The 24,299-nt window shown below is 39.7% G+C and overlaps 1 protein-coding gene across 5 annotated transcripts in view; it reads left to right on the top strand.

Annotated features, from left to right (window-relative positions):
* The window catches only part of CDH8 (cadherin 8), a 210,036-nt gene that overhangs the window by 58,677 nt on the left and 127,060 nt on the right, over window positions 1-24,299 (top strand). For 4 of the 5 annotated variants that reach the window (XR_012586484.1, XR_012586483.1, XM_074582881.1 and 1 more), the window contains exons 1-3: window positions 2,365-2,741; window positions 18,301-18,391; window positions 18,485-18,747. Coding sequence is in view for 3 of the 5 variants with exons in the window: in XM_074582881.1 (XP_074438982.1) it covers window positions 18,310-18,391; window positions 18,485-18,747 (345 nt within the window). In the remaining 2 variants the exon portion in view is untranslated. Of the gene's footprint in view, window positions 1-2,364; window positions 2,742-18,300; window positions 18,392-18,484; window positions 18,748-24,299 lie in introns of those variants that run through there. The other variant, XM_074582880.1, reaches the window with a different exon arrangement.

Raw genomic sequence — 24,299 nt, 5'->3', positions numbered from 1 at the left:
GTAATTTCCAACTGTAAGAAAGGTCACATAGAACAAATGGCAAAAGTCAAAGGTTGAAATCAAAACAAAAACTAAACTTTTAAGCTGTACTTGGAGGTACAACCTCTACCATTAGCTTTCTTCCCACAGACAACTGTATGATCTACTTAAAGCGCAGATATAAGGGATCTGACACATTCTTATGAGGAAGTATTTTTATTCTTGGTTCCTTCCATCAGGTATTATTAATAGAAATGAAAACAAGGTGCACAGCTACTATTACTGACACCACCCACCCCCACCAAAAAAAAAAAGTTTGAAAACTGTTAATCACCAGGAGTAGAGACAGGCTAAATATCTTCATGCTTCCTTGTGGCAGCATCTATAGTCTCACTGTGTTGTTCAGCTGGGGTAAGGATGGGGGAGAAAAATACTCCTTTGCCTCAGTGGAACCCCAGGTAAAGGGAAGCCACATTTCTGATGCTATCTATTGCACTGCAGAGTGTTTTGTATTTCCCTCAAGGCGCTCTGCCGGCTTCAACCAAGTATTGTGTATTTTATATCCATCCTTCTCCAAGGAATCATCCCAGGCTCACAGTTTGGGAAAGTAAACGTTTGGGCTGAGGGAAGCAAAGAAATAGTTAGATGTTTGTCTTCCTTGCCATTGAAAAATGCCAAATTCTGGGTACGTTTTGCTACATTCTGATAAGTTTGAGACTCTTCAGAATGAATATTTATGCAAGAAGAAATGCACCTGCTACCTGCAGTAACTTGCATTAGTTAAAATAAAGCGAAGCACCTAAGAGCTCCAAATGCAGGTCTCTCCCTTCTTCTTGTTCACTGTCTTGCATGCATGCACGTACACACAGTATCAGCATGAAAAATAAGATTAGCAATCATGAAATTAAGTTATATGATATTCTTACTATATAGAGGAATACTAGGGTCCACGTTCTGTAATCTTAGTAGATCTTCAACAATGTAGTCATCTTATTTTTTTTTTTTGTTTAAGGTTAAAAGGTTTTCAGATTATATGAATGAGTTTAAGATGACCAGATATTTAAAAATAAAGTTGAGCAAAACAAGCCAGCTTCAATAATACAGCACCACACTGAATGCTGATCTTAAACACAATATAATACTGGTCAAGGAAAGTTGGAGAAAGAGGATGGAACCAAGTGCACTTAAGCTTCCACAGCAGTAGTGGTGACGTGTTGGATCAGTCCTCCATTTTAAGAGTTGTTGTCTGTACCTGCCCGTGTCCATACCTTGTGCTTCTCTACTGGTAAACATTAAACTGGGGAAAAAAATACAGGTGGTGGTAACACTTTGAGCTATGATGCATGCAATTATTAAATATAATACATTTAATCTTCTAATAGATAATACATGCAGCATATAAAGGAAGAAACCTCATAAGCTCCATTAATAAAGAAGGTGGGTAAAGGGGTCACTTTGACCTCTGGTGTGGTGCTGGCTGGGTGTTCCTCAGCCCTGCTGAGCCCTCTGAAGGGGACGAGCAAGCTCCAGCTCTGGGAAGTGGGAGGCAGCTGAGGATGCTTGGTGCTCAGGGTCTTCCCAGCCCTCCGCAAGCGTGGAGGACACGAGCACTGTCCCTCACAAAGAGGGTCTGGAAGCGGGGCCATGGTCAACAACATACTGTGCCTTGGTTGCCCTTCAGCTACCTCTTGCCGTGTGGAGGTCTTGGCTCTGTTCTGCGTTTAGGCTGGTTCAGGCTCCTGCTTATGCTTTGGTTGCCACCCTTAGCTTTAAAACAGCAGAGGAGAAAATTTAAACGCCTGCAGTTCTTGGGGGCTTGTTTGTAGAAGGGTTTTTTAAAGGATGCCCTCCCTGTGCCCGGAGCGCCCGCCCGTCTCTCCCGCGCCGCCTGTCAGGGAGGCGAACGACTATCCCCCCGCCGCCCGCCCCGGGCTCCTGCCCCCTCCCGCCGCCGCGTCCCCCCGTCCCCGCCCGTCTCCCGGCGGCCCCGGCTTCCCCTCGGCGGCGGCCATCGACTCAGCGCCCGGGGGGCTCCTTCCCGCCCCCGCCGCGCTTCGCCGCCGCTCTTCCTGCCCCTCCGCCGGCGCTGCGGCCGCGTCCCGGCCCCGCCGTCCTGCTCCGCCGACCCGGGCCCCGCGGGCGTCTCAGAGCCCGGCCTCCCCGCGCCCTTCCCGCCCGGCCTGAGGGAGATGCCCCGGCGCGGAGTTGGCGGCGGCGGGGAAGGAGCGGCGTCGGGGTGTGAGGAAAAGTTGTGTGCTTCGCCTGTGGAAGGCGGGGTGGGGGGGTGCGGAGGGAGAGGGAGAGGGGAGGGGGGGGGAAAAACCACCACCCAAAACTGCTTACACGAATTTCCAAGCGCTAGACCTGCCTCCGAGATCAGCCCAATAAGAGCTGTCAGGGGAGGCTCCCAGCTCACTTTTCCACATCACTTCACAGTTACATTTGGCAGGCAGGCACGTTGGAGCGCTCAGACCCGGAATTAGTGGATTTATTTGGAATATCCCTGCTTTCCCGGAGACGTGCTGCTGCCGCTGGCTTGTGCAAAGGGGAGAAATTAATAACTGCACTTTAGCATGCAGGCACAGAAACCCGAGACGCTGAGTAACCAGCATCTCCTCCAGCATCAGCAGCCTCAAAAAGCATGAAAAGAAAATCTGGAGAATCCTGCCTGTTCACAGGGACAGGCTAGTGTTTTTTACCTCACCCTTTCAATCCGTGCGTGAAGTGGCTGTCAGCAGGCGGTTTCCTTGGTCCTTGAAAGAGTGAGTATTCATTTTATTAATATTATTTATGTCTTGCTGGCAGAGGGCTGTCTCTCCATAGATTTCTTTTTGACTTAGTGTCTGTGTTCTTGCAAGGTGCACTGTGCGAGTGCCTTCCTCGTTAATAGGTATGGTATTAGGCTGAACTGTAGTGGCTCATTAAGTCGGATGTTTTGAAATTCCCGATAATGAAAATGTCATGGGATGCTAGTTAGGATTTTTTTTTTTTTTTATTATTCCCTTGGGAGGAGGTGGTGGTGTGTCTGTTCTCCCTCCTGTTTTGTTTTTCGGGTGGGTTTGGGGTGGTTTTTTTTCCCTTCTTTCACCCCCGTTAAAGGATCGGGAGGACTTCGGATCACAGAGGGTTGCTTCCAAGGCTGGAGAACCCGTTTCTTTTCCTTGTTTTCTTATTTAGTACAATAAATCTCTGGGCTATTTCACTGTGTTGAATAGATGCAGGGCTGCATTCATGCATTGAAATAGATTGCAGTTTTCGTGCTGAGAATAAAAATCACCCACCAGCCAGATATGTAAATGAGGGAGGAGGAGGCTGGAAGAACCATGAAGGGGGGAAATCCCCCTGATTTATCACCGTCTTCTCTCCCCACAAAGCTTTGCACCCCCTAGATAAATAAATACATAGGAATGGTATGATAGCCTCCTTTCCTACTTTCAGAGAGGAAAGCATCCTGGAAATACTGCTCTTCCTCTTAAAAGCGGAGATGGGAATGAATCTCTAGCCATAACTAGCCAGGAGTCATCCCTGTCCCACAAGTTGTTTTCCTTCCCTTTCTTTGGTTGACTAAACAGATAATGCACCCGCTTGAAACTTTGGAGAGGGAGAAAGCCCCTTAGCTCCAGTCGCTCGTTAGTTGTATGACTGCCGAGCTCCCAGAGAAGAAATGCAGGAGCCTGTCGACCCCTGAAGCAGGCTGTTCCACTAAATGCTTCATCTTCTCTTTGAGGAAGGCAGAGGAGTAACACATCCTTATATTCTGCTTGGCTACACTATCTGCTGGGTAGCAGCATCCCAATCGGGAGCCCCGAGCTGTCAGACAGCATCCCTGCTAGACAGTATCAGACCTGTGTGCGGTGCTTGGCTGGGGAGCCTGGGAGGCACTGCAAAGCTTCAGCACAGAAAGCCCGTGGCAGCTTCTGTGTGGATATTATAGAAGAGATTAATTCAAATCCTTATTTAGACACTGCCTACCGCCATGAAGGTGACACCACTTAACATAGGCAGAAATTCCTTTGTGGTTCACTGCTGTTCAGTCATGTCTTGAATCTGTCTCAATTCAAACAGTTTATGTTTAGTACCAGACTAAATAGAGTGGAATCAATCCAACCTGGCACATAACGGCGTTACACAAACCTGCTCGTGTTGCCAACAGGTATCAAACTCCATACCCTCACTTCTCCCTCCCTCCTCTGCTCGTTCAGACGGGCACAAACACACATGCTCCGTTCCATGCAAACAGTTCTTTCTTTCCTCTGAAAGTAGGAATAAATACTCATGCAACTTTCATAAAAGCTGATGCTTCTGAACAGGCAACTTGATCGCATAAACGACTTGGCATTTGTGTCTGTGGCTATTGCAGCCAGATGTTTTTTGGGGGGTGCTGATTTTAAGATATCAAATAGCATTAACTGTTCATTGTTTCAAATCTACCGTGTTAGTGCTTAATGGGAGGGAAGCTAACAGCTGCTTACTTCAATTTCAATTAAAGAATAGAGCTGATAACTACCAAAGCTATAGATAAAGAATCCTCTTAACTTCGTTCATCCTCTTTTGGAAATTCTTCAAGAGTTTCTTTACAATAAGGATAAAGAGAAATACGCAGTACTTCCGTATGAACAATATTCTTTTTCTACGTTCGATACCAGGCTGTTATGAAGAGACTTCACAATAGGCTTCTCAGTAAATATAAGTAAATAATACATACATTCGGAAGACTGAAAAATTGCCCTAGTGTACGTTTTACCTGTCTTAAATAAAATTATAAAGCAGCAAGAAGAAGTTAGTATTTTGCATACCTGTGAAATTATCAAATTTCACAACCATAAAACGTGATAACATCAAAACCCCAAAGCTCTCTGTATTCTCACCTCCTAGCCTGATTGTATGAATGTTTGCAACAGGAAAACCCAAGGAAGGGAAGTGATTATTATGTGATATTCTAGACTAAGGTTTTCATCCATTCAGCCTTATTGTTCCACCTTAGTGCATACGGAATGAGCACAGCTTTCTGCTAGCTTCTTCCTAGGCTTGCTATTGACTACCTCTCCCATCTTTTTTAAAAACTCGCATGCTGGCTTTAAATAACTTTGATTTCCGTGTCTAGTTGTAAGCTGAGGGCCTTCAGTGTCCTTGAAGATTGAATCATTTCATGCAAGTTGGTTCTTAAGTTATCCAGGTGAGCAATGTGTTAACTGAGCAGGCTGCTAGCCAAGAAACTAACTTTGGACATTTTCTTCTATATTAAAAAATAAGTAAGAAGTACGTGTGCCTGCTTAACAAATGCAGCTGGTTTTAGTAAGAAGTATCCTTGTATAGGATATCTACTCCTTTTACCTTTCACTTAAAAAAAACCCACCAGTTTTCATCTCTGTGAGATGAGGTACAGTACTTCTTAGATGAAGTCGCTCAGTGCTTTTTCAGTGTACCCCAGTCATTCCCATCAGCTCCTGCTACTGAAGTCCAAAAGAGAGTTGTAAAGGGGGAAGTAGTCCCACAATCAGATTTAAATTCACTTTCTTTGTCATTTGTAATCTTCAGAATTTTTTGCAGTAATATTGCACCTTTACCAAATAAAGTAATTGATCCCTGGACGCTTTATTTGTATCATTGTTAACATAGGCTGCATTGTCTTCTCTAGAAAAAAAATATACTGGTACTCCCTTCTTCAGGATATAGAACTGTTACAAGTAAGAACACTCAATCTGCCATGTGTATAGATTTAGGTCTATTACCCCATGAAGTACTTCCTGATTTTTCATTCTATTTCTTACACAGTTGACGGTTTCAGTTTTTAAGATCTTCATTTCAGAAGACCTAAGTGCCCTACAGACTTTAGCTGGGACTTTTTCAGCGACTTACTGAAATTAGGGGCCTGGAACCCACCCATTTGACCCTTGATACATACAGATAATTTAATTTCCAAAACTTGAGACTTTCAAGGAGAAAAAATACTGACCTCTAAGTTTATGAACAAGAAGGAAATATGAATGCGTACTTTAAGCTCTTGGTGCTGCCTATCTCTAAAAAGGTGATTATACACACTCTGTAACAGAAAGCAACTGCTCATGCTATGTAGTATGAACAGATATTTTTATAGCATATCTAATAACTGTAAGATCCTGTATATCTTAACAGTATTCCTCTTCTATTCTGTTTTCCATTTTGATATTATCAGAGCCTGACTTTTTGGATATACTGTTAATAATGACAATTCTATGCTTACAGTATACACTATAGTTGTATCATAATATTTCAACTATGAGATTAAAATAATACAAACTAAATTCTTTCAGTGGGAGGGAAATGCTAAGGCATTTTGAGCTTGGAACATTTTAAACATCATCGCTACCATAAGATCGCATCAATAGAATTAAATCAGATGATGGAAACTCAACATTTTTCTTAGTGTTGTTGCCATAGAAAAGGTGGCTCACTTCATAGCTTTCTGAACATAACTATTTGAGCAGTAGATAGAAACAGAACAAAATCAAGTTCATTTTGAGATTTCAAACGTGTATAGATATATTCTCCCCCCTCCCCCCCCACTTCCCCAGCCCTTTGTTCTGGAATCTGTTCAGCATGTTTTTCATTTTGTCAACCAAGTAAATAACATCAGCACAGTGACATTTCAACTATATTAATAAAATGTTCAAAAACATTGGGGTACTGATGGTATCTGGAGTGATAAGTGCAAGCTGAAAAGGAAAGGTGATTTCTGAACCAGTTCAGTTACCAACAGATAGTTTAAAGCATCTGACTCCAGGTAGGAGACTGATTTCTGTCTGCCTTAGTCATGAGACTAGCCTGTATCCATGGGTTGCAATGATAATACTCATAGACTTGATTTTCCAAGCTGTAGGGCATGATGTGTCTTGTGAAAATCTTTTGCATTGAGAATGATCATCACCTTGGCTTAGATTTGAAATTAGTAATGTCAACTGGTCCTAGATCTGAATAAGTGAAACCTTCCATGGGAAGTGTCTACTGTACCCTGCGGTGCCTAAGTCATAGGCAAGCTCAGGAAGGTGTTTCTCAGAGTATCTCGCTCAGTTTGTTGCAACTGGATGTGGGAGTTCAAAACATTATGAAAGCACTTAGTCTTGGCAGCCATTAGTTCACTGTTGCAACTCTAATTTGGTGTACGTTCGGTCGAAGTAGCTTACTCCAGGGAACCAATGCTCAGCCTAATTTGAGGAACTCAGGTAACCATTTAAATTCATTTCCTTTGCAATCACCGATTATCATATAAAATATACACGTGTATATGATTATTTTTATGGGGTTTTAATACATATATATAAATCATTATATTGAAGCCCCTGAATACTAATGCAAATGGACTGTATGCATTCACATGTAGTGAAATTAATTAGTTGAGTTTTGCAATTGAGCAACACTTTAGATGTGAACCTCTTTTGAATTAAATGGAACAGCTATGATTGCCATGTAAGTAACAGATCATCAGAACTTAATTCTTATGTTGCTGAAGTTTGGATTGAATTCTGTATTCTAGCCTGTGACCTTTATTTTTTGCACATTTCCAAAAGTTAGACTGAAAAAAACCCCCACCAAAAAACCCCACTCAACCTGGCAACTGCAAAAGAAGTTTCATGTTGGAGGACCCCAATTCTTTCCAAACAATTCAAATGAGTTGATGATAAAACTGCCATCAAATTTAATGATGCAAAATTCATTTCTAATTTCATGTGTTTTAGCCAAAAAGATTTCAGTAGCTTTACTGCAGAAGTACCGTATGTAGTTAAAAACGTCCAGTTATGTTCACATTTTTACTTTTTAAAGATTTTTTTATGTACACACAAATATGCATATGGCTGAAAAGTTTACATAGCTTTCACTAAATCATGATGACCAGTCATAATTTTATATTCTTAGTTTAATCAGAATACATCAGGAAAACTTGTGAGTTTTTCCTTAATTATTATTTTTTGTTTAATTATATAGAAAGTACCTAATACTCTCTCTGAAGAAAACCAATGAAAATAAAAGCTCTGTTGTATATCAAAAAAAGACTGAAAAAGAAGCCCAGAAAGGAAGATATTTATGTCCTCCATTAATATTTAAACACTTTTCAGCAAGTACAGGATAAGCACATCCCAGCTGCTGAAACTCTCATGATAAACGATGCCCTAGGCAGAGCATGGTTAACACCTAATTCTCAGTCGCAGGCCAATCTGTTTGCCTTTTTATGAGGTCTCTTCATGTTGTGCACAACTTGCTTTTCTTCCCCTCTCTCCTTTAAAAGTGATACAGGTCTTCAAATTATGTAATACACCCTCGTAAAAATGAGCATCGGTTTGAGAGATGAGGTTGGCATGAGCTGAAGCTATTAAATCTATATGTAATTCAGTTCTATTTTAGTCACAGGAAAATCGCTTTAATCAGTGGACTGTAGAGAATAAAAAAGTACTTCAGTTCCTTTCTTCCTCTTACTATAGAACAAAAACAATATACGGATACAGCTATTTTTGTCATGTTTAAGTTTCTGGACCACCTTCGTTGTTCAAACAGATTTTGACTTTCTTCCCTCTCTGTTTTGAGCCAGCATCACGAGCTTCTCAGCACAAGGGTGTGAGGTGAACTGATGTTTTGACACACATTCTGGAAACCTGAAAACAAATCTTTTTTTTTTTTTTTTCTTTTTTAAGTATAAGAGGTTGAAAGGAAGTTTGCAGATACCTTTTGTTCTACAGTAGATCTAAAATAGCTATAAGGACCCTTCCAGCCTAACCCATTCTATGATTTTAATGCCTATTCTTTTGGTATCAGCTGTCATGAAAAATTAAAAAAAAAAAAAAAAAAAATCCAACAAAACCCCCCAAGCTCCCAACATGTTGTACATACTAATTTCATTGGAGAGGAAATGCAATCAAACAAGTCATACTACTCAGCCACAGACAGTGGAGCACATTCTGCCTCTTGGTCCTGTACCTGTCCAAAGTCTGGCACAGCTGGATTCAGGACTGGAATTCCTGAGCACTACACAATGCAAGTAATAGTAAAATAAAGTAGAAAAAAATAGTTTGAAAGTGCTAACAACACACTCGGTATTTTTTTACATGCACTCTGGTTCTGTAAAATAGTGAACGCTTTTGGAAAGACTGACAGCTTTCCAGTATCTGAGCCCTGGCAGCTTTAAAGTTGGCCCACGTTGAATTTACTATTGAAGAGTAAAAAACATATCCCCAATAAGAAATTGTATGGTTTCCAATAGAAGTTAAACATCAGCATGACATCACAGGGCCAGGGTTTTTTGTTTTTTAAAAAAAGGATTTCCTGAAAGTACATCTTTGCCAAAAAGTTTAAAAAACATGTAGGTAGTCAGTAACATAAAATAGACTTTGTAGATATGATAAAGTATCATGTTAAGCAATCAAAGAATAACGAGCAATTTGTTACAATATATTACTTTGATTAAAGAAGATATATTTCAATGTGATGTGCATATCATTTTCTCTTTATCCCAAAGCATTAGTCAAGTTGTGTAATGACCTATATCCTGTAGGAGCCTCATCTCTGCTTCAGAACACCAGTCGCAGTGTTTCCTAGGGAAACCAAAGGGGTAAGGAAACTAAGGAAGAAGATTTTATCTTAGAGAAGCCTTTCTAACCCTTCCTTACCTCGGCCTCTGAAACAGGCCCCTAAAACTGAAGTAACCTGCTTTTGCTAATAATAATCTTACAGATAGATGAATAAATCTCCCAATAAATGTTAATGGTCTAAATACTGAGGAAACTATTGCATTTCTGTGCTGGCATGTATATTTCTGCATGTCTGTTATTACCTCAGTGCAAATAGATGGATTCCAGCAGCCATATGCTTGATGCAAAGACTGATGAACACTGTGCTTAAAACGGTCCCTTGGCATTTGATACAAGCTTAATAACTAACTTAACGTAACAAACTGTCCAGATGTCTTTAACTATAAAGGGCAGCAATGCATGACTAAGCATAAAAAATAAGGTGGCATAGCTTTGCACAGTGGGTGCTCTGTGTGTGTGTGTGTAGGACACAACATCTAAGACCAAATGAGAGAGAGGTAGTGTCTGTTACCGTTCTTGCTGAAATAAATAATTCTTTACATAACTGCCTTTGGTTCTCTGGACAGCCATAAGCAAATTGCCACACGTAATATATCAAAATGAACTTGGACAATTGATTTGCACTTGTATTGCAGGATCCTCTCCTGCACATCTCTGACAGCACAAAGTATACTTCACGTGTATGTCACCCTGCTGCTATAACAGAGTTAACGTAACATTTCCCATCTCATTTTCCTTCCTTTGAAATTTCAGGTGCTTGGCCAAAGGAAAGGACGTGTGGGTAATGCTTTTCGATGTTACGGTTAACTCCGGGTGACATAACAGTCCCTTAAAATCACTGTTAGTCAGTGAAATTTAGAGCAGCTACAAAGCATGATTATGATTTGGGGCTGTGCCTGGGAGGAAATTTCAGGTGCTTGGCTGGCAGCTGCGTGCAGCCCCTCTCCGCTGTGCGGTAGCCGGTGCTGCTGGTGGTCAGGATCCCAGGGAGTTCTCCTGAGAGGGGCTGCGCTCAGAGCAGCACATCCGACGCCAGCCTGGCTGCGGCTGAGACGGGAGAGGTTTCCATCCCTAAAATCTGCCAGCATCCATGATTGGAGCTGCATCAGACTGCCATGGTTAGATACTAGGAGTCCATCAGGGTCCCTAATTGCTTGTTCTCTCCTCTTTTCCGAAGTTATCCTCCTCTCAGTTTTGTTGATTCAACTATTTGTCCAACTGCTCTCTAAAGCGTGAAGTCAAACTTCATGTGCTCTTGGGCAGCACAGCTGTTTGCAAAACTTTGTGGTGTTGTGCTGTAGTTTATGGGCTCTTCAGTTGTGCTGATGCAACTGCTTGTGCAGCCATGCTGTAAGCTGGATCAGTGCAATCATCTGGCTTATAAACTTGAAGGAAAGGACTGCTTGAATCAGGGGTTTGTTGCAATTTTTTGTAAAACCCACATTTCACTCATCTGGCTTGCAGTGTTGCTTTGCAAATAGCACAATCGCAGGGATAGTAAACAGCAGTGAAGGTGAAGAAAGGAATGGGGATGGAGAAGAATTATTGGAAACATGTAGCTGGCATGTTGGGGGTGGGGGGGGGCAAAACCCTGAAATTAAAATTGCTCTTGGTGGAAGAATAGCATAAGCAATGGCCTAACCCAGCTCTGTCAAAATGATTTGGTTTTAAAAACACCTTACTATTAAAAGCGTTTAAGTTAACAAGATCATTTTGACAGAACTGGGTTAGGGAGTGACTACACAGTTATGCTGGCAGAGGAGAGAGGCAGCGAAGTCTAGCAGGGCGTGCGAGTGGCACTTAGTGGGCACTGTAAGCATCATCTCAGCTACTGCCGTAGTTGCATGTCTGATTACAGCCTCAGTCCCTCTTCATCTCGCAGTAAGGTGGAGAATTGCTTTTTAGTTTTTTGGGGGTGAGTAACCTTTACACATGTGAGTAATCCGCTGAAGAATAATAGTTATTCCTTATGGCAAGAAGTCCTTATTCCTTTGCAGCAGAAACATGAGAATGCTGCCTTATCCAAGGTAATTTAAAATCAGTTTCAGATACAATATGATGGATATGTACTGGACACACAATGAATGTGTAGCAAAGTTACGCAGGCAAGGATGTCATGATTATTTGTTGTTTATGGTGTCTTGATAGTTCTATTCTGAGGGACTTTGGTTTTGTTCTGCTTTAATGGCAAATTAAAGTCCATACCACAGTTCCCTTAGGAGTAAGAATTATTCCTACAACTAAGACTGGATTGCTAAGGCCTTATATTTTTACTATTGAAAAGTTAAGGCCCTATTGTGCTGCCAAAAGAGGATCAATGAAGGAAAGATAATTGTGCTTCCCACGGTGGGAAGGCTTTGCATCATGTTGCTGCTATTGATGGAAAAGGACCCTGTCTGAATCCTTGAGAAAGGGGACTAGTAAGCACAAGTGGTGGCATCGCTGATACCTGCAGTAGTAAAAGTAAACACAAAGAGCTTAAGGAACAGGAAGAACAGTGTGAAGCCAAAAAAAACCCCAAAAGATATTCTAGCTACTGTGGGGAGAAAAAAACAGGAAGGAGAGAAAGGGCCAGAGGGGAAGGAAAAAAAAAAAGAGGTAACTTAAACAATAACAAAGAATTTGCTTGTATGTTAACAAAGGAAACACCAAAAGGTACAAAATGCGTATACCTGTGCACAGGCTGTCAGAATGGATCCCAAGTTTGCAGACCTTTGACGGGGGAAATACAATACCTGACCATGAGCCATGGGAAACCTGTGATAGCGTAAAGAGAAACTCGTTGTTGCTTAAGGAATTTCAGATAAAGAAAGTCACAAGATGTAAATTCTTGTCAAGGCCACCTGATTAACTTTCCTATTTTATTCTCCTAACCTATGATAAAACTGTTGCCCACAGCTCTGCTTGCCAGAATAAGGGTCCTTATTTCTGGCAGAAATTAAAATAAATACATTCTTCTGGACCCAAAAGCCCACGTGGGTCGCATGGAATCTCAGGGCTCCACGGGAAGCATGCAGAATGCAGGGGCTCTCTGCCTGCTGTCGCACAGTGCCAGTTGGAACTCGCTAGGTGATCAGTACATGAACACCTCTCATCAATTATTCGAGGCTGCTTGCATTGTAATGCGGATTTGCTTACATGGAGTGGGCATCAAAGGTAGAGATTATGCATAAAGATACCTAAAACGTTTTCACTGGAATTCCATTGCCTTTATGTATTGTTTACCTCCTCATATTGTGGCAGTTTGATATCAGTCCTCTGAATGCATGTGGAAGAGGTTATTTAATGTACAAAACATAAAAGATCCTGAAAATTCTGACCCAAACCCTCTGCTTTAGGCAAAAATCACTAATTTTTGTCTGGCATCTTTAGTGTAGCTTATTTAAATAAACCAGTACTTCAAGTTGGTGGGATTTTTGTGGTTTTTTTAACCTTAATAACAATTCATAGAATCATAGGGTTGGAAGGGACCTCTGGAGATCATCTAGTCCAATCCCCCTGCCAGAGCAGGGTCACCTAGTGCAGGTTGGACATGAACGCGTCCAGGCGGGTTTTGAACGTCTCCAGAGTTGGAGACTCCACCCCCTCTCTGGGCAGCCTGTTCCAGTGCTCTGCACCCTCAAAGTAAAGAAGTTCCTCCTCACGTTTAGGTGGAACTTCCTATGCTCAAGTTTGCGTCCATTACCTCTTGTCCTGTCCCTGGGCACCACTGAAAAGAGCCTGGCCCCACCCTCCTGACACCCACCCTTTAACTATTTATAAGTGTTGATAAGGTCCCCCCTCAGGCGTCTTTTTTCCAGACTGAAGAGACCCAAATCCCTCAGCCTTTCTTCATAAGAGAGGTGTTCCAGTCCCCTAATCATCCTGGTAGCCCTTTGCTGCACCCTCCCCAGCAGTTCCCTGTCCTTCTTGAACCGGGGAGCCCAGAACTGGGCACAGCACTCCAGGTGCGGCTTCTCCAAGGCAAAGTAGAGGGGCAGGATGACCTCCCTTGATGTGCTGGCCACAATCCTCTTGATGCACCCCAGGATGCCATTGGCCTTTTTGGCCACGAGGGCACGTCGCTGTGCCCTTGAACAACATCAGTTGTTTAGGAATTGATAAAATCCCTAATGAAATAGTGAGGTCAAAGGGCTTAGCTGTTGTGTATCATCACTAAAATGATAAGGTAAATACAGAATGAAAGAAAAAAAACTTTGTTGCAATTGTTACAACAACCCTCTGTGTCCCTTACATGAAGAAACACTAGAGTGGCTCTAAAATCTTTTAACCTAGGATCACGGTGTAAATCAATGCACTAGCATTGTAATAAAGTGTTTTGCTTGACCAGATAGATATTCTGTGGTTTGAAACCTAAAAATAAATTGATTTTTTTAAAGCTTTTTGTGATCTTACTTTTCCTTCTTTTTCAATAAGAACTTTATATATTAAACTAGTTTTATTAATATATATTGAACTAGTTTTATTAACTTTATTGATCTTAACAAATCTGCTGCGTTCCAGTGTTCACCCTTTAAAGATGCAAGATGATTCTAAAGTAATTGTAACAAAATTAGTCACATTGGATATGCTAGCCATCGTAAAGCTTTCCACCACTCGTATACAAAATGAGAGCTGTCGTCGGTTAGTATATCTGCTATAACTACCTACTGTCGTACCTGACTCTACCTTTATGCAGGCAGTTCACTCGCACAAGTAACCTACATAGATTTTTAGTTCCAAAAGAGGTTGCTATGTATATTACATTAATTTCTGTAGTTGGTATGCAAACACTATGTTCTAGTGTTAGGTTATAAACTTCTACTTCATTGTAATCACTTTCCGTGTTGTACTTGAATAAAACTTACGCACTCTGTGGCCTAGAGTTGTACAAGTAGTGCTCTAAGATGCATGTTCCTCTTAATAGAATAGTATTTTTCGAAAAGTGTATCAGCACATACCTAAGTGGGAAACAAATCGCTCAGCTTTATCTGTATTTCTCTATAGGTTGTGCATGGAGAACAAAATTTATGAATCCACTCTTCTGTTTTTGAAACATAAGGCAGTTATCTGAATCTCTGCTACCTGACATAGTGTCACGTTTTCTTTCATCTATTTGCTACGTTAAAGAAATTCTTTGTATTTAAATATCACTTCCCCTCTCAGGGATGCATGGAGAGCTAAAGCTGTTTTGTGAACAGCTTTGCTGGAGTAGGGTTGTATCTATAGTTGTATATATCGTACACTATACAGGGAAACCACTTAGAGGAACAGTGAAGTTTTGTTAAAAAGAAAACAGCTCAGGGCCATACCTGGAAATTCAAAGCACAAATTATGCTTCTATGAGCAAAATCTTTATGAGGGTGGAAAGATACTCTTTGAGGGCCATGTTCTTGTCAAGGGTGGTTCTGGCTTCACTGGAATAATCTTGCTGTTATTCCATGCTCACTACTTCTTTAGACCCTGGCATAATACAAGAAAGGAAAACACTACTGTGCCTCACCTGCTAGTCTTCCCTCATTGCCAGATCTCCCTCCACACCTGGCTTTTTAATCTTGCTAGAGTAGCCTGTTTCAGTTGCCAATATCAATTTCTCCTGTGCATCTAATCCAGAGGATTATAATTTAACTACCAGGCATTTCTTGATTTTTTTGTGTTAGCCAATATGAAAGTTGTAGGGCTGAGTATATAATAATGGCTTCCGTCAGCTCCCAACCATATACATGGTGTTCCGCTTCCAGGAATGGAGAAGACAATTCATTTCCAAATTTGGTAAAGAAATTTGGGGAGAGGACAATCTCCATACGTTGCACAAAGAAAATTCCATGATTCACTGATACAGCAGCGAATCACAAATGAGAGTCTCTTTCTCAAATAAATCTCAACATGCTCCAGGAGTCTAGGTTGAACTGTAGAGAAATTCATCCAGCTCTACTGTCACGCACTGATACATGCTAAAGTCCCATCAGATTTTTTCTTTACCTTGCACTAACACTTGCCTAACTTTCCTGTTGGTACTTGAGAATCTCGCAGTTTTGTGTTCATTGAGCTTGTGTAACTGTACTCTTCACCGGGTTATTTCATTAAATCAGGTTTAATGACATGGTATGTGCATTACTAAGATTTTTGGTGTGCTTTTGACTCTTGTTTGCCTTAAGGTATTGCTGAATAGGGAGCTACCGTGAGGACAATCCAGTCAAAATGAATCATCTGCTTTAGTGGTAGCGGATAGGACCTACATTTGATTGGAGTAAGTGAAGAGTAACAGGTGGGGAGTCTGGGGGAGGAACTGAGCAGGGATGCGCTGAAAGGAACTTAATGCTTGCCAAGGATTCAGAGTGGCAGTCTGAAAAACAAATATCCTGTTCTTTCTTCAAACAAAAATGTTTCTGTGAGCATCGTATTGTTTTATCTCATTTATTTAATCTCTTTTAGAAGGCAGCCTGTGTAGATTAATTAGGAATTGTTTTCAAAAAGCCTCTTGAATATGAAAAGATGTGCTTTACTTTTATTAATTTGTCCTGTAGTAAAAAGAACTATACCAATTTGTACTGGCAGAGTAAGAAAGTCAGTCACGGCCCACTTGGGTTCTTTTTAAAGCTTCCTTAGGCAAAGGTATAATGTATTATTCTGTTTCTGGTGGGCCTGTATTTCTGCGTCAAAAATCACTTTGTATATAAACACTGAAAATTCTCAGCTATACAAAAGGACTCTCAAGTTGGGTTTTCAATTTATGCCTCTGGTTTTGAATTTAATCCTGAATATTGTTTGAAGATTATGTCTATTATTCTGTTTTACAGTGGTTCTATTTTCCCTGTGTTTCAATTCTTGCTCCATTGAAGGAACCAGAAAAATCTGTCCCCTGGCAGAGACACGCACGAACAAGTCCACTCATGTATGCACAAGGATCCCATACAAACAAACTTTACTGTTTGCATTGAAAGTTTGGCTGTTTCTCTCTTCTAGCACCAAACGTGCTCCAGGAAATCTAGCTTTTTAACGTGTGCCAGAAAGCAGAAGCTGAAACCTCCAGTTAATTCCCTAGACCAAAGAGGGTTTTCAGAGGGTGACTTTACAGACCCTTCCCATCAAGCAATTAGACTGTTTCCTCCTTATCCTTTTCCCTTTTCTGGGATTGAGAGAGTGCCAAGAGATTGAAGGCCTGTCTTGCTTCCCTCACATTTTTCCCAAAATTTCATTGCAAAAGCACATTGTATTCTCTGATTTCTTTCATTCCGTCTCAGTCGGCAGCGAGGCCTAAACGATGTTTCTAAGCCACGGTTACTTCTGTAATGGGTATTCACCTCATTCTTGATGCATTGTCAAAGCACTGCGCTATTAGCTTACCATTCTTCCATGCTATTTGAGATATTGAGTTTTAGTTTGATAACAGCTCTTCTCCCTTTTAACAAGACAAGTTTCTCACAGTTTCAGATTTTCATGCAACAGATTTCACAGTTGCTTTGGCAATTACTGAAGTTTAAAAAAAATGACTTTTTACATTGTTTGCTTTAAAAAAACTAGTTGACTTTTACTGGTGTTATTCATGTTTTCAGCTATTTTCTTCCATGAGTGTGTAAGAACCAAAAAAAAAAAAAAAACACCAACAAAACCAAACCACTCACCTCCCAAAAAAAACCCAACCCCCCAAGATTTTCATAGACGTGCAACACTAGGAACTCATTTTAAAGTGGAAAAAAAACAGCCTAAAACACAGCATAAGCTTAAGAGTAGACATTTCTACCTATCTTGTATATAGTGGTTTCTCATGAGAGTGTTTGGATATGAATCAGTCGATGAAAATGAATCAGTCGATGAAAATGTATCAGGAATCTTTTTACAAAACACCAGCCTCGTTAGAGTAGCTGTAATGCAGTCCTTCTCCCCCAGCCATGTCCCATCTGTCTTTCTAAGTGATCCATGGCTGCATTTCAGGTTTTGCCAATCACTGTGGCATTAGCAAGCCCTGCTACATTAACTTGTTTGTCCATTTCAAGGAATATTTACACTGAGATGAAACCTGATGTGGACTTCTAATACATGAAAGAGTGGGTGGGCAAAGAAAGACAAAATGCTCTCAACTGCCCATCAAGGAAAATGTCTTTGAAATAAGATCTGACCCTGTGTTTTCTCTGAAAGCGAGAGGGAGACGCTGGGAGTCCTGTAGTGCAGATGTGCATAAATGAGCTGCCTTCAGTTCTGGTTGTGGTCTGTTTTTGGGGTGATGGATTTCATAGTGGACTTACCTGTCCTGGTCCTCTGCTGGGCTGTGAAGGTTTTGCTGAGCTGTGTGCTGCTGCAGCGAGGTGATTGCTGACATGAGAATGTACTGCTGGAGCCTTGTACGCTTATTAGAAGTAATTTTTCTTTTTCTTGTGGCGGAAAGGAGAGTAAGTCTGTACGCAAGTTACATTATTTTGTTTGACTTTTATTATTTGACGTGTTAAGTGTTTATAGTTGACTGCATAAAAAGTACAGGCTAGCAAGGAGGCCAGGAGCTTCTTCAGATGCTAAGACAAACTGCAAGTAAAACGCTTTCCCGAGTGTGTGTAATCATTTCTCTGGGGCTTCTCTCAATATTTCAGGCAATGAAGGAATTCACAGAATCATTTATTTTTTTTAACCCATTCAATATGCACTAGTATTACATACTACAAATGTAAAACCTAATATGGCTTGTTTATGACACAAAAGTAAATAAGATCTTTCAGAATGCTTTCCCAAGCTCTTTAGTCACTGATTTGACCTTTTTTTTTCTTTTTTTTTTTTTTCCTTCCACCAGGGATCTTTAATGACTGGAAAACTCAATGGATCATGTTTTTATAATCTAAACTATTTTTACCTTGACTGTGCTGTAAACACATGGAGGAGCTGTAAGTAAATGTTCTGTACTGCATGATGAATTGGATTGCTACAGTTTGGAGGAAAACAAAATAATAATTTCATTTCTGTGGTGATTTGCATAGCTTGTGGTACAATGCCAGAAAGACTAACGGAAATGCTTATGGATACATGGACTTCATTAATAATATTATGGATTACTGTCCTTCCTTCCATTTGTATGGCTCCAATGAATCAATCTCAAGTACTACCAAGTGGATCTAGTACAGGACTAAAAAGGCTAACTGAAGAACAAAGAGTTTTGAACCGTTCCAAGAGAGGCTGGGTTTGGAATCAGATGTTTGTATTAGAAGAATTTTCTGGACCTGAACCAATACTAGTTGGCCGGGTAAGGCAAGATTTGTTTTGTTTTGTTTTGTTTTTTTCTCTGAGTATGTAAATGTATAGCATGTGAAGGTCTTCAGTCATTTGGACTCTTCTAAGAAATTCAAATTTGAGGTGATCTGTTATTCTGAAATTCTTCTCTAAAATCTATACATTTTTGCTTTACATGTATCTCATTTTAAGGGTGTGGTTTGTTGATTAGCTAACTTGCTATCTACAACAAAATTATGCATATTCAATTTGACAAAAATACACAAGCCATGTACATGTCCTTTCTTTGACATCGTTAGTCACCACTCTTCACCTCTGTCAGATGCAGATTTCACCAAAGCAGCTTTTTGTAATATGTTCCTATTTGTTCATTCAAAAAAGTTGTTACACCTGTAGGTTATTTTCTATCTCCAGCTTGATTACACAGAAGTTATTTGTGCTCTGAGAATTTTTAAAAACAAAAACAAGGAGTGAATCGTGGTATATACACCAAATTACAAGGTAATACTTTATAGGGAGCTCCTGATATGCACAAATATGAAATAACGTCATTGCCACGGATTTTGTAATTTACTTTCAAAGTTAGGAAGATAACACAAGGAAAACGATCATGTTTTTCTATGTGTCCTAGCTTGCCTGGTGCCTTAAACCTTTGATTGTTGCCATGCAGTAGTTTATTCCGTAGCTCAGTGTATTACTCCCAGTCAGTGAATCAGCCTTGCACTTTCTCTAAAAAGAGATCAAGGGCCAGCTGCATTCATCAGGAATGAATTGTCTTTAGAATTATTCTTGGAAAAGAATTATCCACTCCTAAATGCGTGTTTGGCCTATAGTGAGCAGTTATAAATATCTTGATTGTTTATCACTAAAGTTCAGTTCCATTTGAATAACCAGGTACATTATCGTCGTAGTACCTGGCTACTGAAATTGAGTAAAAAAAACCCTGAAGAACAGAAATTATGGATATCAATTAATTTAATTATAATTTTGGAAATTCTCTGGGTAAATTAATAGCATATAGTATGGTATAGGGAATGACAATAGCTATATCTGTTATTGAAGAGAACACACATCAAGTGCATTCCTAAATTTTTCCTAGTGTAGCTGCTTTCCAGTTGAAATGTAGGGTCAGAAGGTGTAATGAGCTTTATATCCAGTGACTTTTGTGCACTATGTTAATTTATGTTTATATCAGGTGTTATATATCTGTTCTCATTTGTTTTGCCGTGGTTAGTAACATATTTATTTCAACTAGAGAGTGATATGCTTATTTCAGATCTTAAAATATTTTATCCAACCCATTCTTTTTAGAATATTTTGATCAAGCTTTTAAAATTATTTTGAGCTGCTTTTGAATAGCTGTGGAGAATCCTGAGTTTGTACTTTGTAGTACTTTGATTTTCAGGGTGTATCCAAGTCTTAATATTTTCACAACATAAGGGTTTTTTTTTTTTGGTGGATATAATATCCTGAATTGTTCAAGTCATTAGCGAATAGAAGCGTGTGGGTTAAACTAAGCCAAATCAATAAAGACATTATCCTATCTTCTGCTAGCATTTTGATTAGAATTAGCTACTCTAAAATGCTGTGACAATCTATTTGTTGAGGCTGCTGCATAATTAAAACACTGCATGATACAGATGGAAACGAGCAAGAAGTGAAATTTGCTCCCATAGGGAGAAATCCTTGGGTTATTCATGAAAATGGCTTAAAATATTCTTGTAATTCTTGTCGGTATTTTTTCACTCTCTCCAGAAAAATCATCTGCATTTCTCACTGACTTTTCTTTCCTAAGGTTTACGAGTACTATGTGCACTTTCAAACTCTGCTGTTGTCAGTGGGAACAGAGGTACTCCACATCTTTCAGAGCTGCTCTTAATCCTTCCTGACTATAAAGCAGCAACTCCCTTAATTACAGTTCTTGGCAATCCTTCTTCCCAAAACTTAAAGGTGTATACAATGTCCCAAGGAAAATTCTCTTCTCGATGAAGTTGGGCTATGGTTTGTCCTCTGTCACGCTCATTTTTCTTATCCATTGCAATTTAAAAGTAACTTTCTTCTCAGAACTCACAGTAGATTTGCGCTCACCTAGTTCCTGCTCATCTCTTTTCTACTTATATTCTTCGTCAAACCTTTCAATTTTGCCCCCTGCCCAAGGATTTGCACACTTGAGGTATCTCGTGCATTCAGTGACTTTCTTTTATCAACTATTTTTTGCCCTGTGACTTACCTTGGTTTTCTGTTTTTGTTTTTCTTCCCCCCCAGACTTTGAATAAAGGGCACTCCGTAAAATACAATATAGTGAATTAATGTAGAGAGGCTTAGTATTGTGGAGAGAATGATAGCAAACACATATGCCACCCATTTGCTGCATTTTTTAGACATAGATGTGCTTTTGTGCCTTGACAGAGGCGACGTTGCTTGTATGTGCTGTTTACATGTTCAAAGTACCAGTATCGTCTCCAAAAAAATTTCTTATTAGGCAGTTAATTGGTTCAAAAGGAATATTCTTGAAGCAAATATAACTATGTAGGTTGTGGGTGCAGTTTTTGTCTCCTTCTACACTTTTGTAGTGTACATGGTACTTCATAGTCATATGTGATTCATACAAACATGTAATTAGGTGCTCTAGATAGTAAAAGTAAGTTTTTGCTCAAACAAAAGTAATATATACACAAGCAGATGTATGTGCGTATGTTCTCAAATATACCTTTAAAGACCACTGAAAATTCAGCTCTTAAGAACTGCTCAGGGTAATATTGATACTCAAAAAATGTTTTTCATGTCAGTGGGTGGGAAGGCACTGAGGAGAAGCAGTTGATTCTAGTGGAATTGAAATGTATATCAGCAAAATAAAACTGAAAATTGAGATTAATTATAATAAATATAAAAAGAATACACTTTCTAAATCAAAGCCTGAATATAAAGTCTATGCATTCATTCTTTAAGTTAAAAAGATCTCATACCAAAGTTCCTGAAGTACAGTGGAAGTTTAGCAAGACAGGATTTACAAAGACAGGTAATATCTTTTATTAGGCTGCACAGTTTTCCAGGAGAAACAGCTTCTAGGCAAAAAGACCCTTCTTTAGAATTTGAAGTGTTGCAATACAACTGCACGCTCTTCAAAGGTACTTATTCATTGCTGTTCTGCATGAACACGTATTAATGAATACACTCCCAATGTGTCTGGGGTGAGACTAATACGAGGATTTAATGTGACTTGTTTTTTAAAGCGTGGTGGTTTTCTTCAATGACTGAAGTAAGGGACGGGAGAAAATCTTTTGCTTTCATTCTCGAACTTTTTACAATGACTTTGAACAACATGCACTTTTCATGTCAATTTTCGTCATTATATTCAGTAGGATCAAGCTCAAACTTAAAATAAGCAGCTCTACTTGAGCTCACAGATCTGTAAAAAAGTGTGTGAATACTTATCTCTTAGGGTGATTTCTGAATTTATGAGATTTCTCTATGAACTGCTACAAACATTCTAGTTTTTCTTTTTTGTATGAATATTGCATTTATTTTGACACACGCTATTATAACAAATTCCATATTGTTTTGACCTGTACATGTAGAAATGTATATATGCCTTTTGAGAAACCTACAAAGTAACCTCTTTCATGTTCATGTGACGCATTTCCAGTGAGCTTGGTTTTGTTCACAGCAGTACAATACAGAAGGATAGATGTACAAATACCCTTTCATATTATTATTTTTTTTGCTTCAGCTGTGGAAACAGGTAGGTACTTCACAAAGCTGCTGCCTCTACTTTAGAAGACTCCATACGCTGGCTATTGCTGTCAGCAGTTTGCAGGCCTCCCAGTGGCTGACAACCTCATTCAAGTGCAGAGTGGTACGTCTTGTGGCACGGCATGCTGTCCCTGCGGACTTGATTAGGGAGATAGAACTTTTACTTGATATCCACTGCTGCATTTCCTCAGTCTCCTCTGCATCCATTTACAGCACCGTGGCAGATGTGCTGTGAAATCTGCGGTGCAGCAAATGCCACTGTTCTTTCACAGGAGACAGGCGCTGAATTCTCAATGAAATAGATAATAGAGTTGAAAAGCGTTTGGAAACTAGGTTTTCGGTATATGATTGTAGCTCCTGTTTTATGGAGCTTCCGCTGTTTGTGATGTTTTAAATTGATAGGACCTGGTTTAATAGACGTTTTTAAGCAAAAACCTGGGATAGTTAATGTGTTAACAGTTGTCGTTTGTAAGTACAGTGCATGGAGAGAACCAAAGATGGAACGAAGGTGACAGAAGTTTCGTGGTGTTTTGTTGGTTTTTTGTTTTTTTTTTTTTCTATTCCCTGACTTACCACTAGATGAATCAGCAGAGCTAGGTCCAGATGCAAAAAACCACAGATGGTCAGTCAGATGGGTGCTGTTTCTGTCTCTCAGGTAGATATTTTTAATCTGTGGCTGTGGAGTTTTTCTTCCTTTATTCTGATTTACATGGTATGTGTCTTTCACTCTGTTAAATGCAGGTATTTTTTTTTTATGCTTTGTAGGATGAGGGAGGGAGGTAGCTATTGCTTTTTAGAGCAATGGAGATGTTTCCCTTGATGCATGGGGCTTAGGTTCAGGCCTTTTGAGAAGAAATAATTTTCCTGTAGGAGGAGCAGTAGAGAGGCATCATGTTTTCACAGTTAAGTGCTTCAGGCTGCTATACTGTAAAAAACGAACCTGGAAATGCAGAGAGCACTTATAAATAGCTTCAAGCTGTATGTTCTACATTATACATGCTTTATGCAATCTTTGATTTCATTGCCAACATACATTTTACCTCTTAACAAGGAAATGGTAAAATCATACTTGTTTAAAATTATAAATAGTTCTGTTGAAGTACAAGTGATACATATATGCAAAGTAAACAAGGTTTTAATTAAACAAGTTCTTTCCATATGTTTTCCTTTTTATTCCTGCATTGAGTTTGTGATTATAATGGCTGCCTGAAATCACTCAAGTGATACAAACCAAGAGTGTATGTAACTGAGGCTCGCATTACTTTAGGGATGAATTACATGCTCTTTCCCTGAACGGAAGAAATCATTGTGAAATACAGGTGTAGATAGCCCTAGCACAGGTTTCATAGGGTGTAACATGGTCCTGCATTAATGCATTGTTAAAGTTTTCACAGTTGGAACAACAGAAATCAGAGCACCATGTTATATACATTCTCCTCTTTTTCTTCCACTATACACTTGTATGTTTTGCTATCTATGATTTAAATGCATGCCATAAAATATTCAATATCTGAAATGTTGCAAAGTCAACATTGCTTTCTGAGCCCTAGATTTTTGTTGTTGTTTTGCAACCGTAATTATACACTAATTTTCCTACTTATGTTTAATAAACTCCCAGAAGCTGAAATGTATCATTTATTTTGCTACTGTATTCGTTATGGAAAATGCTAATTCCCCCTGCCTTTTGTGTGCTTCTGAAGAAGAAGAGATGACTGCATACTTCATAGAATGCTCCAGTTTACATGGTCTAAATCAGCTTAGTAAGCAGGAGTATAAGTAGCTCTGAGAAAAACTCAATTAAATATTGCTGCA

The sequence above is a fragment of the Larus michahellis genome, chromosome 4 (assembly GCF_964199755.1).
Source record: "Larus michahellis chromosome 4, bLarMic1.1, whole genome shotgun sequence".
Lineage (NCBI taxonomy): Eukaryota > Metazoa > Chordata > Aves > Charadriiformes > Laridae > Larus > Larus michahellis.
Note: the sequence above shows the minus strand (reverse complement) of the source record. Positions and strands in the feature narration are given on the sequence as shown.